Source organism: Manacus vitellinus, unplaced genomic scaffold, assembly GCF_001715985.3.
Source record: "Manacus vitellinus isolate BGI_N305 unplaced genomic scaffold, ASM171598v3 scaffold_19_pilon, whole genome shotgun sequence".
NCBI lineage: Eukaryota > Metazoa > Chordata > Aves > Passeriformes > Pipridae > Manacus > Manacus vitellinus.
In genome coordinates, this window is record NW_021939395.1 from 1236495 (window position 1) to 1249292 (window position 12798).

The 12798-nt window shown below is 57.7% G+C and overlaps 3 protein-coding genes across 3 annotated transcripts in view; 2 read left to right on the plus strand and 1 right to left on the minus strand.

Moving 5' to 3' along the window:
* IGBP1 (immunoglobulin binding protein 1) overlaps positions 1-4812 on the plus strand; it is an 8476-nt gene extending 3664 nt beyond the window's left edge. Inside the window, exons 2-7 of the mRNA XM_029959166.1 lie at positions 6-13; positions 530-835; positions 2076-2271; positions 3151-3236; positions 3875-3987; positions 4320-4812. Coding sequence (XP_029815026.1) covers positions 6-13; positions 530-835; positions 2076-2271; positions 3151-3236; positions 3875-3987; positions 4320-4468 — 858 coding nt within the window. The 3' untranslated portion in view covers positions 4469-4812. The remainder of the gene's footprint in view (positions 1-5; positions 14-529; positions 836-2075; positions 2272-3150; positions 3237-3874; positions 3988-4319) is intronic.
* Positions 4813-7745: 2933 nt separating this feature from the next.
* Positions 7746-10493, plus strand: LOC103767709 (diacylglycerol O-acyltransferase 2). The gene is made up of 7 exons (XM_029959154.1): positions 7746-7908; positions 7978-8085; positions 8330-8400; positions 8495-8699; positions 9200-9374; positions 9476-9678; positions 9821-10493. The coding sequence occupies exons 1-7, from the start codon at positions 7761-7763 to the stop codon at positions 9973-9975; spliced, it is 1065 nt and encodes a 354-aa protein (XP_029815014.1). The 5' UTR covers positions 7746-7760; the 3' UTR covers positions 9976-10493.
* Positions 10494-11774: 1281 nt separating this feature from the next.
* Positions 11775-12798, minus strand: P2RY4 (pyrimidinergic receptor P2Y4; the record flags this gene model as incomplete). Its single annotated transcript, XM_029959167.1, has 1 exon — positions 11775-12798. A coding segment is annotated over one exon (990 nt), but the record flags the coding sequence as incomplete, so codon positions are not given.

Here is a 12798-nt window from a genome sequence, read left to right on the forward strand (position 1 = left end):
TGGAGCTGTTCAGGTGAGCGCAGGACGGGCCGGGGGGTCCCGGGGCCGGGCACGGGCGGGACGGGAGTGAGAACGGGAGAGAATCCCAGAATCATTGATGTTGGAAAGGCCCTCAAAGACCATCGAGTTCACCCTGTGCTCGATCCCCACCTTGTTCCCCAGCCCAGAGCACTGAGTACCACGACCAGTCCTTCCTTGGACACCTCCAGGGGTGGGGACTCCAAACCTCCCTGGGCAGCCCCTTCCAAGGCCCGACCACCCTTTCCAGGAAAAAATTCCTCCTGATGTCCCACCTGACCCTCCCCTGGCACAGCTTGAGGCCGTTCCCTCTCCTCCTGTCCCTTGTTCCCTGGGAGCAGAGCCCGACCCCCCCCGGCTGCCCCCTCCTGTCAGGGGGTTGCAGAGCCAGAAGGTCCCCCCTGAGCCTCCTTTTCTCCAGGCTGAGCCCCCCCAGCTCCCTCAGCCACTCCTGCTGCTCCAGCCCCTTCCCAGCTCCCTTCCCTGGACTCCCCAGTCTCTCCTGTTGCAGTGAGAACGAGGAGCTGGATGAAGTCGCCTCGGCCGACCTGAAGTTCCTGCTGCTGCCCGCGCTCCAGGGAGCCCTGACGCTGAAGCAGGTGGACCTGAGCAGGCGGCAGCAGCACCTGGAGAGCGCCCGGGATCACTTCCTGCACTTCCTCAAGCTCTGCAGGAACTACGGGCTGGGAACGTTCCAGCTGCCTCCCACCACTCCTGGGGATGAGGGAACCGGGAGCCCCCCGGACTCGGGGAACCCCCCGGGTGCCCAGCCCAACCTGGTGGCCATGGCCATGAGCAGGAATGCCAAGATCGAGAGGTGGGCTCAGGGCACTGGGAAAGGGCCTTGGGAGAAGGGGGAGCTTCAGGCAGGGCAGGACTGGGCAGAGAAGGGGCTGCTTCCATGGGCGTTGGAATAACTGGATCACAAAATGTTCATTTTAAGAGATGTAGCACATTTTAAATGGACTGGGTTGTGCACAGGATGGGGAGGGGAGCATTTGTGTCTTTCTGGGCTTTTGATGAAAAACTGCTCAAAACCTTTTAATTAGCTCTGTAATAATTAATCTTATAATTAATCCTATAATCAGTTCTTACAGCACAAAGCCACCCACCTTGGAATTTTCCTACCAGTGGGTTTTTTGGGGCTTGAAAAAGAGGTGCCTTTGTCTTGCTTTGGGTGAGATTTTGCCCATGGGCAGCACTGAAAGATCCAGACTGGGCTGGACCTGCTTAAATTGCACAGATACAAAAATATGATTTATATTCTAACTGGGAGGACTTTGTTTTTTAGAATGACTCTTTTGTACTCCTTGTCCTCTCACCTCCCAAAGGTTTCTAATCCTTGGCTCTTACTGTTCATTCTTCAGGTGACTCAATAACAGAGGGAAGTGGAACATGAGGATTTAGTTTGGAAGTGTATTATATGGGTAGTTCTCCCTTTAATAACTAATTCATGAAAAGGTAAAACAATTTAGCCTGGAAGTTTGTTATATAGGCAGTTCTTCCCTTGAATAACTAATTCTGAAACAGGTCAAGAAATCCAGAAAGCCAAAATTATATTTAAAAAACCCCTGCACACACAAAACCACCTGAGACAGAAGTTGGAAAAGTGATTTATTCTGCTTTTTAAGCATCTTCTTGATATATTTGTCTCACATGAAAGCAATTCAAAATAGTCATTCCACTGGATTTTCTCAGGGAAGGAGCTGATGAGTTCAAGTCCTGCTTTCTCCAGGAGATTAATGTTTCCAGGCTTGCCTAATTTTACCTGGAAGGCTTCAGTTTTCAAGAATTATTAATTGTTTAGGGAAAGAATAAAATAATTGAGGCACCTCTAAATTTGATGTGATTTTACAGCTGCTTTTAACAGACAGGAGGGGCTGGAATTCCAACAGGAACCACCATGACCACCACAGAAATTGTATTTTTTATAAGGTTTTCTCTCTTAAATACATGAAATGGCGTTGAACCTCTTACAAAACGCAGTGAGGACACTGTGGCTGGGCTGAGACAGAGAAAAATGATTTCACAATCCCACTTTGTTCCCTTTGGGACAGGTACAAGCAGAAGAAGGAGCTGGAGAACAAGTTGGCCTCCATGAGGAGCTTCGTGGAGAGCGGGACAGCAGATGAGGATCAGATCCGGGAGTTTTACATCCTGCAGATCCAGAAATGGATCAGCACCAGCCTGGAGGAGCTGGAGAGCATCGACCAGGAGATGGTGATCCTGAAGAACAGGGATGTGGCCAGACAGGTACGGGATCATCCCTGCTGGGATGGACACGGGTGGGGGGAATGAATCCCTGAGGGCTCAGTGGCAGAGGTGGGGTTTTATTCTGTGAATTCTCAGTTGAAATTGAGCTCAGTCCCAGCACAAGCTGATGGGATTTGGTTTAATTCTGCTTTTTGGGTTGATTCCTGCCCTCTCCTGCCACACATTCCAGACAGTCTTGGACTGTGAAATGCTGGAGCTAGGAATGTTCAACTGTGTAAAGGCTTTTGCTGGGTTCTATAGGCCCCTAACTCTGAAGAGCATTTAAATTTATACATTAAAATAAGACCCTTGTGATGTCTTTCACACCCCCACTCCTGGTCTGCAATGTGTCCAGGTGTTACAGATGGGAATATCAACCTGTTGGAATGACAGAAGCTTCCACAGGCCTGCAGTCCCTGTGCAGAGCATTGATTCCAGGCTTTATGTCACCTGGAATGTCTGCTGGAAATAACAGCCCCCAATGAGCTGGCACAGCCCTGCCCAGCCTGTTGGCAGGAGCGGGTCATTTTTGGCACTGCAGGACTTGGCTCCTCCGTAGTGTCCCGTCGGGAATGACGAGCTCAGGACACTGCACGTTGGGTCCCTGGAGCAATAAGCAATTCCTGCTCTGAGCTGGTTTAGCCCTGTCAGCTCTGCTTTGATCCAAGCAGGTGTTACAGAGGCACAGGGAATGATTTGTAGAGGGGCACAGATAGAATTCTGATTTAAACCGTATTCAGGCCTGGATTGTCCATCTTGGGGCACTGCTCTGAGAGCTGACGTGTTTCTCTACAAGACTTTTAATAACCCTGGGGTGGGAAGCAGAGGGTGGGATTCTCATCTCCCCAGTGGCCTTCTGACTGTTGTTTGCATGTCCAGGCTCCAGCAGCTCCCCACGGCCCCTCCCGGCCCGTCAGAGCCCCAGTGAGACCTTTCATCCTGACCCGTGACACTGCCCAGGCCAGGTACGTGGGGTTGGGGTTATTTAACCACACTTTGAGGCAGTGCTCTCACATCAGGCCTGAAGTACTCTTCCAAGTGCAGAAATCCAGTTGTAACCTCTGTGTCTGCACCTCTATTTGTGGCACCCTGAGATCCTCGCAAGGAATTTCAGCAGCTAAAGCACAAAATGGGGTAGAAATGAGATTTCCTATCATGCTTGTGGTATGATTTTCCCTGAGCCTTCCATGTCTAGTTCAGTTCTCAGGGGCATCCTGGGGACACTTTCCATTATCCCAAGTTGCTCTAAGCCCCATTCAACCTGGACTTGGACACTTCCAGGGATGGTGCAGCTTCTCCGGGCAACTTGTGCCAGGGCCTCCCCACCCTCACAGGGGAGAAGTTCTCTGGCAGTGGGAAGCTGTTCACCCTTCTCCTGTCCCTCCATGCCTTGTCCAGAGTCCCTCTCCATCTCTCTTGGAGCCCCTTCAGGCACTGGAAGGCCACAATTAGATCTCCACAAAGCCTCCCTCAAGCCCTCCTTGATAACATGCCTTAAATCCTTAGTGCAGATTGGATTGTGGAATAGTGCTGTGCCTGTTGTCTGTGTTTCTCTCATTGTGAGGGATCTAACTCTCTTTTCCTGGCTGTGTGTGTCCTGCAGAGTGTTTGGAGCTGGTTATCCTGGCCTGCCCACCATGACTGTGGACGACTGGTACGAGCAGCGCCGGAGGCAGGGAATTGTGTCCGGGCAGAGCGTCCCTCAGAGGGCACCAGGTATGGAGGCAAACGTGGGAATGGGGGATTTGGGAAGGCTCCTGGGGGGCTGAGTAGACAGAGATGTGTGCAGGGTGTGGAACACTCCCTGACTGAGGAAGAGTCCAAGCTTTATTAGGAAAACAACTGGATTGTCAGACTGTGCTTGGCCTTTTGGATGGAGCTTGGAGCAAGCTGGTCTAGTGGGGAGTGAGACTGGATGGACTTTAAGATCCCTTCCAAACCAAACCATTCCATGATTCTAATCCCTGCTGTCTGCCTAGACCAGCTCTGGGCTGGGCTTCTCCTTGGAGAGCCTGACCTGGGATCTCCTCCCTGTCCCTCACCTCCAGCAGGTGTAAGTGATGAAGAGCTACAGAAGCAGCAGCAGGAGAAAAAAGAGGAGGAGGATGATGAGGAAGCTCTTCAAAAAGCTCGGAACTGGGACGACTGGAAAGACACACACCCCCGAGGCTACGGCAACCGGCAGAACATGGGCTGAGCAGGCCTGGATCCTGGGAGAACTTGGACAGGGAGAGAGAGAGAGAGGAGGGAATACAGTGTACATATGTGGAGCATCCAGGAATCCTCCGGGAGCCGGATCAGAGGAGGACACGTGACCCCTTGCTTTGGTTTGCATTCCATGTCAGACTGGGTGCACTGGTCGTGCTGGGAGGTGCCCAGAGCTCTGTGAGGGTCAGGCTCCCTCTGCGCTCCCAGGCGGAGGCAGCCCTCGGAGGGGGAGTCCATGGATTTGGAAACTGCTCTTTGTATTGTGGGTGGCTGTATTTATTATTTTTTTTTCTCTCTATTTTAAGCAAAATAAACTCTCTTTGTGCTGCCTAATTCCTGCTGTGAAATTCCCTTGCTCTTCATCCCGGGCTCTTCCAGAGCCAGTGAGGGCCAACCCTGGGCTCCTCTCGTGGAGCACACAGGGATGAAAACTGGGACAAATGGTGCCATATTCCAAGGCAAAGTAGTCAGTGTGCTTTGAAATCTAACAGAACAACCCTGATGGGGGGAAAACCTTTTCTGGATCCCTCTGGAGATGGTTTAAATGGCTGCTGGCACCAATCCTGGCTTGCTGTATCTGGCACTGACCTGGCACACGGGGTGTGTTACTGGGTAAAGGGGTGAGGAATCACAGCTGGAAGCTCTGTGGGCTGGCACTTGTTCTAAATCTGTTAAAAATATTGGGATGAAAAAGCAAAGACAGCTTGGCTGGCACTGGGTGTGTCACCTGGAGCGGGCACTGTTACCTGCACAGTGCTTCCTTACCCTGGGACAGTGGGATTCTCACACAATTTGGGGTTTTTCCTTCCTGTCAGCCTGATTTGGACACAGCTGGGGGGCCAGTTGGGCTGCAGGAGAGCTGAAATGTTTTCCATGCAGCAATCCCTGCTCCTTGGAACTGATCCACGCCCAGGAAGCCACGGCCTGCAGTGAATGTGGTCACACCTTCCCAGGTATGGAGTCCCTACAACTCACAGGAGCAGGTTGTGGGGTTTGTGGGTTCCAAATCTCCCAGGAAACGTGTTCCTTACTCTAACACCACAGGCAATCCTGTACATGGATTTTCCATTTCCTGCACTTGATCTTAGCCAGCAGTTCTAGTGAGCACCTCTGGAAAGCAGGATCCCAAGGAGCAGCTTTAGTGACAGTCTCTGTGGATTTTCACTGTTCCTTTGGCTGTTGGCCTGAAGTTCCACCCCAGTACTGATTTTGTGCTGCTCTTATTTCCTTATTTTCTCATTTTCCCCCCAAATCCTCTCCAGGCAGTGCTCCAGGCGGGGATGGAAGAGGAGGGAATGGTGCTGGCTGCTGTTTCTGGTGGCTGCATTCCCGTCGTGCGGAGCTTGGGGATGACGTTTTTGGGTGGCTCTGGGGGGATCACACTGTTTGAGCATGACAGTGTTTGTGACATAACCAACTGTGGACGGTACCATCCCCAGGGGGATGCAGCCCCCACGGAGCCCCCACCAGCACCGGGGCCTTTCCAAGGAGCCCCGACTGCCCGGCACGGAGCAGCTCCTCACCCTCAGTGTGCCCCCTCAGCTTCCCAAGGACCCCCAGCGCCTGTCTGTGCTCCAAATCCAGGGCTGGAGCAGGTCCCTCCCCTGGGCAGCGGCCGGTGGACCTTGGGTCAGGTGGTCAAAGCCTCTGGACACACAGCCTCTGAGATTGCCAAACTCACCTTTCAACCTGCCGAGCCTGCTGCAGAGCTCCCGCCGCCATGAAAACCATCATTGCAGCCTGCTCCCAGAATCTTAGTGGTGAGATATAACCAAAGGGGGCTGGGATGGGGTCTGATGCTCCAGCAACGCCAGGAGCTCATTGTTACTGCTGTCTACTTGCTTTGGAGTGCAGAGGGGAAAGAGAGGTGTTGGGAAAGATTTGGGGATAACTCCAGAGGAAAATATAGAGTTGCTCAACAGGAATGGAATTTCTGACAATGCATTTGGGAATGTTACTCCCACAAGAATCTCCAGAGCACTGCAAATTCCAAATGTTGGGATTTGCAGAGGCTCCTGTTGCTGTGGACGGGGTCGGCAGCAGAACCACGGGGGTTCTCTGTGTCTGTGGTCCAGATGTTCGTGGAGTTCTTGGGATGGGAGCTAGGAAAAGGAACTGAAAACGACTGTTTGGTGGGCACAAGTTTGCTGGAAGAGCTCTGAGTCTTCCCTGGGGAAAAAAAGGGCTTTGGAAAGCTGAGAATGGCAGGGCTGTGTGGGCTTTTGGGGATGTGGGATGGGTGGAAGGGATCTCTCAGAGCCTGTCATGCTGCTTGAGAGAAATGGACAGCACTTCCTCAATGCTGGAGATGGTCCAGTGTTTCATTTATTTCAGTTGTCCCATTCCTGGTTTGGGTTGAGCCAGGTAGAGTTGAACCTCCACCAGCTTCCTGAACCAAGGTTTGGTGGTTCTCCTCTAACCTGGGGGTCCCTGGTCTGGGGAGCCACAGGGACAGGGCTGCTCCCGTCTCACCCCGAGCATCCCTCTGGCCAACATGCAGATTTTGAGTTGTTTTCCCAAGAAAACCCGGCTCTGGTGACAGTCAGGGGTATCTCTCTGTGGTGGCTGTGCCAGGTGGTCTCGGCCATGGTGGACCTTTGTCCGGGAGTGGTGCTGGCAGAGCCGGCTCCTCGGGCCCATTTCGGGAGGAGGGATGGGGCCGTGTGTGGAGTTTGGATCCTGGCACCCAGCCCAGGATGGTTAATGGTTCACCAAGGTCGTCCAGAGGGAAGGGGCCATGGGGGAGCGGAGCAGCAGCAGCTCCAGCATGTCCTGGGCTGTAGGGACAGCTGGGGAATGGCCACCCTTGTCCACCCCAGCTCAGCCCCAGCCGCTGTCCTTGGCACCTGCTAGGGGGTGGTGCCTCCCTGTTGTGCCAGCTGAGAAATCCCCAAATCCTCTGTGAGCCTGAGCGCTCCAAGGAGGGCATGGGAAAGGTCCCAGCCCTTGGGAAGTCGGCACAGAGCAGGATATGCCACTGTGCTCTGCTCTGCTGGTGCGTGGAATGTTTGGGGTTGGGGGGCTCACCCTGGAATCTTCCCCCTGCTCTGTGCCCAGAGCACCCTGGTTACCCAGGGCCACATCCTGACATGGTCCAGAGCTCTCTGGAGATGGCATCCCCCATTCCACCCCACCACATGCCATCCCTCCTCACCCAACTGCTCGTCCTTCCCATCCCACCTCCTGCCTCGCCCCATAACCCAGCCCTGGCACCCCTGGGTGCCCCCTGCCAGCCCAGTGGCCCAGGCTGTGTTCAAGCTGTGCTGTTTTGAGCTGGGGCCATGTGTCCCCCCTCCACAGGGAGCCGTGCCAGTGTCCAGGCTGCCCTGCGCACGCTGCTGGCCGTGCCCTGGCCCTCCCAGCGGGACGTTCGCTCTGCGCTCCAGCTCCTCGCCGTCCTGCAGTGGGTGCTCAGCTTCCTGCTGCTGGGTGAGTAGGGGGCTGCGGGGGCCCTGGGGGTGGGCACACACCCGCTCACCCCGTGCCTGGCCCCCACAGGAACTGTCAGCCTCGTGGTGCTCATCTACCTGCTGTTCACCAGCTTCTGGCTCATCCCGGTGCTCTACCTGGCCTGGATCATCTTTGACTGGGACACGCCAGAGAGAGGTGGGGTTGGGAACATCCCCCTTCCTCTGACTTTGCAGCAGGATGGGGGGTGGGGTCCCCCCTTCCTCCAGGTCCCTCACAGCAAATGGGGAGATCATGTCCCACCTGCTCCTTCCCTCTGCTCCCACACCATCAGCACCGTGGTGGGAACAGGGATGCAGTGGGTCCATGGGGAGTGTTTCCCATGGATCCCGCTGCCCACGGGGGTGGGTGTCATCTCCTGTGGTCCCTCCCTGGATTGCAGGTGGCAGGAGGCTGCCATGCCTGCGACGATGGACTGTGTGGAACCACTTTCGGGATTATTTCCCAGTCAAGGTACAGTGCCAGGACAGGATATTCCTGCAGGTGCTGGTGGTGGCACCACCCAAAAGGAGGTGCCATGTCCCTGTGACCCCTTTTGTCCCCACAGCTGGTGAAGACACACGATCTGTCCCCCAGCCACAACTACATCATCGGCTCCCACCCCCACGGCATCCTCTGCGTCGGCGCCTTCTGCAACTTCATCACGGGCTCCACGGGCTTCGAGGAGATGTTCCCGGGAATCCACTCCTTCCTCACCACCCTGGCTGGCAACTTCCGCCTGCCCCTTTTCCGGGAGTACCTGATGAGTGGGGGTGAGCAGCCCCTGCCCAGCCCTGCTGGCAGTGCCCGCGGGCAGGGGGTCCCTGCTCCCTCTGAGGGAAACACAGGAGTGATGGTGCTCCCAGGAGCAGGCAGGGCAGGGATGGAGCTCTGCCTGAGCTCCACCTTCACCTCGCCTGCACCCTGCCTGCACCCAACATACACCCTGCCTGCACCCTGCCCTACACTGCACCGCCTGTGTACCCCTGCCCTGCATTTGCCTGCTGCTCCTCCACACCTGCCTATACCTACAAATCACCCCACCTCCCGCCTTGCTATACCTTACCTACACCCCACCTGCACCCTGCCTGCACCCTGCCCACACCTTACCTGCACCCTGCCTGCACCCTGCCTGCAGCAGGGGGTGCCCTTGCGCTGTCCCTGCCCTGGTCCCACCCGGTGTGATCCCTCGTGGTGTCCCCGGCGGTGTCCCCGTCCCCGGGCGCTGCCCAGGCGGGCAGTCCCACAGCTCGGGTGCCGGTTCCTGCCGCAGGGCTGTTCCCGGTGACCCGCCGTGCCATCGGGTACCTGCTGTCCCAGAACGGCACCGGCAACGCGGTGGCCATCGTCATCGGCGGCGCGGCCGAGTCGCTGTCCTGCCGGCCCGGCATCACCACACTCATCCTCCGCCACCGCAAGGGCTTTGTGCGCATGGCCCTGCAGCACGGGTGGGTCACGGGTGGGCACAGGGGGGTCACGGGCACGGCCACCCCCGCGGGGGACTGGGTGTCCTGGCACCCCGTCACTGCCCACCGTGTCCCCTCCACAGGGCCTTCCTCGTCCCCTCCTTCTCCTTTGGGGAGAACGACCTGTTCCGCCAGGTGGTCTTTGAGGAGGGCAGCTGGATGAGGAGCATCCAGCAGCGCTTCCAGAAGATGATTGGCTTCGCTCCCTGCGTCTTCTACGGCCGCGGCCTCACCTCCAGCCGCTCCCGGGGCTTCCTGCCCTACGCCAGACCCATCACCACCGTGGGTGAGTAGCTGGGCTGGGGGGACCCCCGAGGGTGGGGCAGAGCAGGGACACCCCGCTGGAAGGCACCGCTCGGGCTGTGTCCCCGTGAGCCGAGCGCGTCCCCAGGCCACGGGTCTGACCCCGTCCTGTCCCCTGCCGGCAGTGGGGGAGCCGGTGGCGGTGCCCAAGGTGCAGAACCCGAGCCGGGAGCTGGTGGACACGTACCACGAGATGTACATCCAGGCCCTGCTCAAGCTCTTCAATGACAACAAGACCAAGTACGGGCTGTCGGAGACGGACGAGCTGCACATCCTCTGAGTGCCCCCGGCGCCGGCAGCCCCATCCCGGCTCACCAGGGCTCCTGGGGGGGGATTTCAGCCGGCCCGGCACGGGGGACACACGGGGCACGGTCCCCACCCCAGCCCTCCGCTCCTCTGGCCCAAAAACCTGAGTGGGAGATGGGAGGAGAGGAGGAAGCCAGGGGGAGATTGGGAAAGGGTCCCACTTGGAAGGGGTTTGGAGGGGCTGCAGGTGACACAGCTGTCTCCTGGCAGGGGCTGGGGTGAGGCTGAGGGCCAGTGATGGGCACAGTCCCCCCAGATAACCAGGTCACCACGAGCTGAGGGAGGGGGTGGCATGAGAGGAGAAATCAAATAGGGTCTTTGGGGTGGCATCCTGATGGCACGTGGGACCAGCCTTGGGGGACATCCCACCCTGGGGTCGAGGGGGAACACTCCTGGACTTGGGGACCTGTGGAATTGGCCTCAGCCAGGACCACGTGGTCTCAGATGAGCCTTTTCAGGTGCCTCTGTCCCCAATACAGGTTTCCAACTCCCCTCCCCTGTCTGTGTGTGTTCTGGGGGTCGGGATGGGCAGGACTGGGACAGACCTGTGGACCTGCCACTCACTGTGTCCCCTCCCAGGGAGGTCCATCTCCAGCTGGGGCTGTACTTGGCAGGGCCCCTTGCACTGCTCAGGTGCAACCAAGCTGCTCCAGGGTGCACCTGAGCCATGTTGGATATAATGGGAGGAGAGGGGCAGCAGCTGCTCTTACTGGGTTAGCTGGGCTCAGGAGGGGGATCTCCTGCTCGCTCTGCTCTCGGCTCAGTGGTGAGTGAGGGGCTCTCTGGGCACCACTACTGGTGGGGTGGGGACACAGGGCTGGGATGTGCCATCCTTGGGGCCCTTTCCTTCCCCTGGGCAGCTCCTGGTGGGGTGTGGCCTGTGTGACCAGTGCCATGGCAGAGGTGACACCTTGATGACGCTTTTGGTGTGTCCCTTCCCAAGGCATGTTCTGACAGGAGTTGTGGGGGGCCATGGGGACAGCCCTGTCCCTGTCCCATCCCTGCCAGGCTGGCATGGGAGAGTCAACAGCACTGATACCAATCTTGGTCTGCTCCACTCTGCAGGCACTTGGTCAAACAAAAGGGCTGGGTAAACATTTGAGGAACAAACACCCATAAAGGCACGTTCCCGTCACCAGGGGTGTCACCAGCTCACCGCTCCGGACCTGCCCCGGCACTGGTGTCACGGTGGAGGGTGGCTTTTCTCTGGGGTGAGGGTGGGTGTCTCGTTCCTCTTCCTTCTGCTACAGGGAGAAACAGGCAGGAGCAAAGGGAAAGGGGAAGGGGCTTTACTGGGGGGTGACGGGCAGCAAGTGCTGTGGGTGCCCCGTGTCACATCTCTCCTCCTCTGCCAAGGCCAGTGGTGTGACAGAGATATCTCTGACAAACAGGCAGGGGGACCCCAGTGTGGGCTCTGTCCTCTTGTTCAGTCTGTTGCCCACACATCACCACAGAGCCATCTGGAAGGGCTGTCCTACCCAGGGAGGGACCAGTGTCCCTTCTCTTTAGTGACCTGTCACCCCCTTGTGTCCCCAGGAGTGCCCTGGGATGGGACACCAGCCTGGTTCCCCCAAACAGCCTCCTCGGTGTCCTTCCCATTCCCACGCGTGCTCTCCTGCCCCAGTGAGCACCAGCACTCTCCTCCCAGAGCATCCCAGGGCAGGGCTGGGACTGGCCCCATGGCCTCCAGCCCTCAGCCCTGTGGCCTCTGCCCCTGCAGGGGCTGGGCAGGGGCAGGGCAGGTCTGGGGACCTGGGGGTGCCCACATGGAGCCCAGAGATGAGGTCATGGAACCCCCTCGGGCCCCTCAGCACCCGCCCCCGCTCCGTGCTGTCCCTGTCCCTCGGGTGACACTGGCCACGTGGCCGCTGTCCGTGAGGGTGTCCGTGTAGGGCGACACCAGGGCCAGGTCGCAGGTGGGCACGGGCCGGAGCCGGTGGGCGGCCCCCCGGCGCAGCCCCCGGTACTTGTCCCCGGCCAGGAAGTACAGGATGGGGTCGAGGCAGCTGTTGATGCTGGCCAGGGGCCGCGTGATCTTGTAGGTGAAGTTGATGATGTTGAGGGTCCGGCAGTCGGCTTGGAAGTAGCGGGAGGTGTAGTAGAGGGTGCGGGTGATGTGGAAGGGCACGAAGCAGATGGCAAAGACGGCGAGCACGATGATGATCATCTTGATGGAGCGTTTCTTGTAGGAGGGCATCCGCGGGCTGGGGCTGGAGAGGCTGGACTTGCCGAGCTGCTTGGCCATGAGGCAGTAGCACAGGACGATGACCAGGAAGGGGAGCCCAAAGAGCAGGGCCATGACAGAGGAGCTGTAGTGCACGTAATGGTCGAACTCCTCGGGCTTGGTGGTGTCGTGGCACAGGGTGGTGTTGCCCGTGGAGCTGGTGGTGACAAAGATGAGGTTGGGGATGAGGCAGATGGTGACGACGAGCCAGGCGCCCACGCAGATGATGCGGGCGTGCTTGGTCTTCACCCACTTGAGGGAGCGGATGGGGTGGCAGATGCCCATGTAGCGGTGGACGCTGATGCAGGTGAGGAAGAGGATGGTGCTGTAGAGGTTGGCATAGAACAGGAACCGCACGATCTTGCAGAGCCAATTCCCGAAGGGCCAGTTGTTACGGTCGGCGTAATAATAGACCAGGGTGGGGAGGGAGAGGACGTAGAGCATGTCAGACACAGCCAGGTTCACCATGTAGGTGGTGGTGGCATTCCAGGGCCTCATCCTGGAGATGAATATCCACAGGGCCCAGGAGTTGAGGGGCAGCCCCACCACGAAGACGATGCTGTAGGAGATGGG

Excerpts from the sequence above, each read along its gene's own strand:
- LOC103767709 (XM_029959154.1), top strand. The coding sequence starts at position 7,761 with ATGTGTCCCCCCTCCACAGGGAGCCGTGCCAGTGTCCAGGCTGCCCTG. Across the intron at positions 8,086-8,329 it reads CTGGGACACGCCAGAGAGAG|GTGGCAGGAGGCTGCCATGC; the intron begins GTGGGGTTGGGA and ends CCTGGATTGCAG. Across the intron at positions 9,375-9,475 it reads CGCATGGCCCTGCAGCACGG|GGCCTTCCTCGTCCCCTCCT; the intron begins GTGGGTCACGGG and ends TCCCCTCCACAG.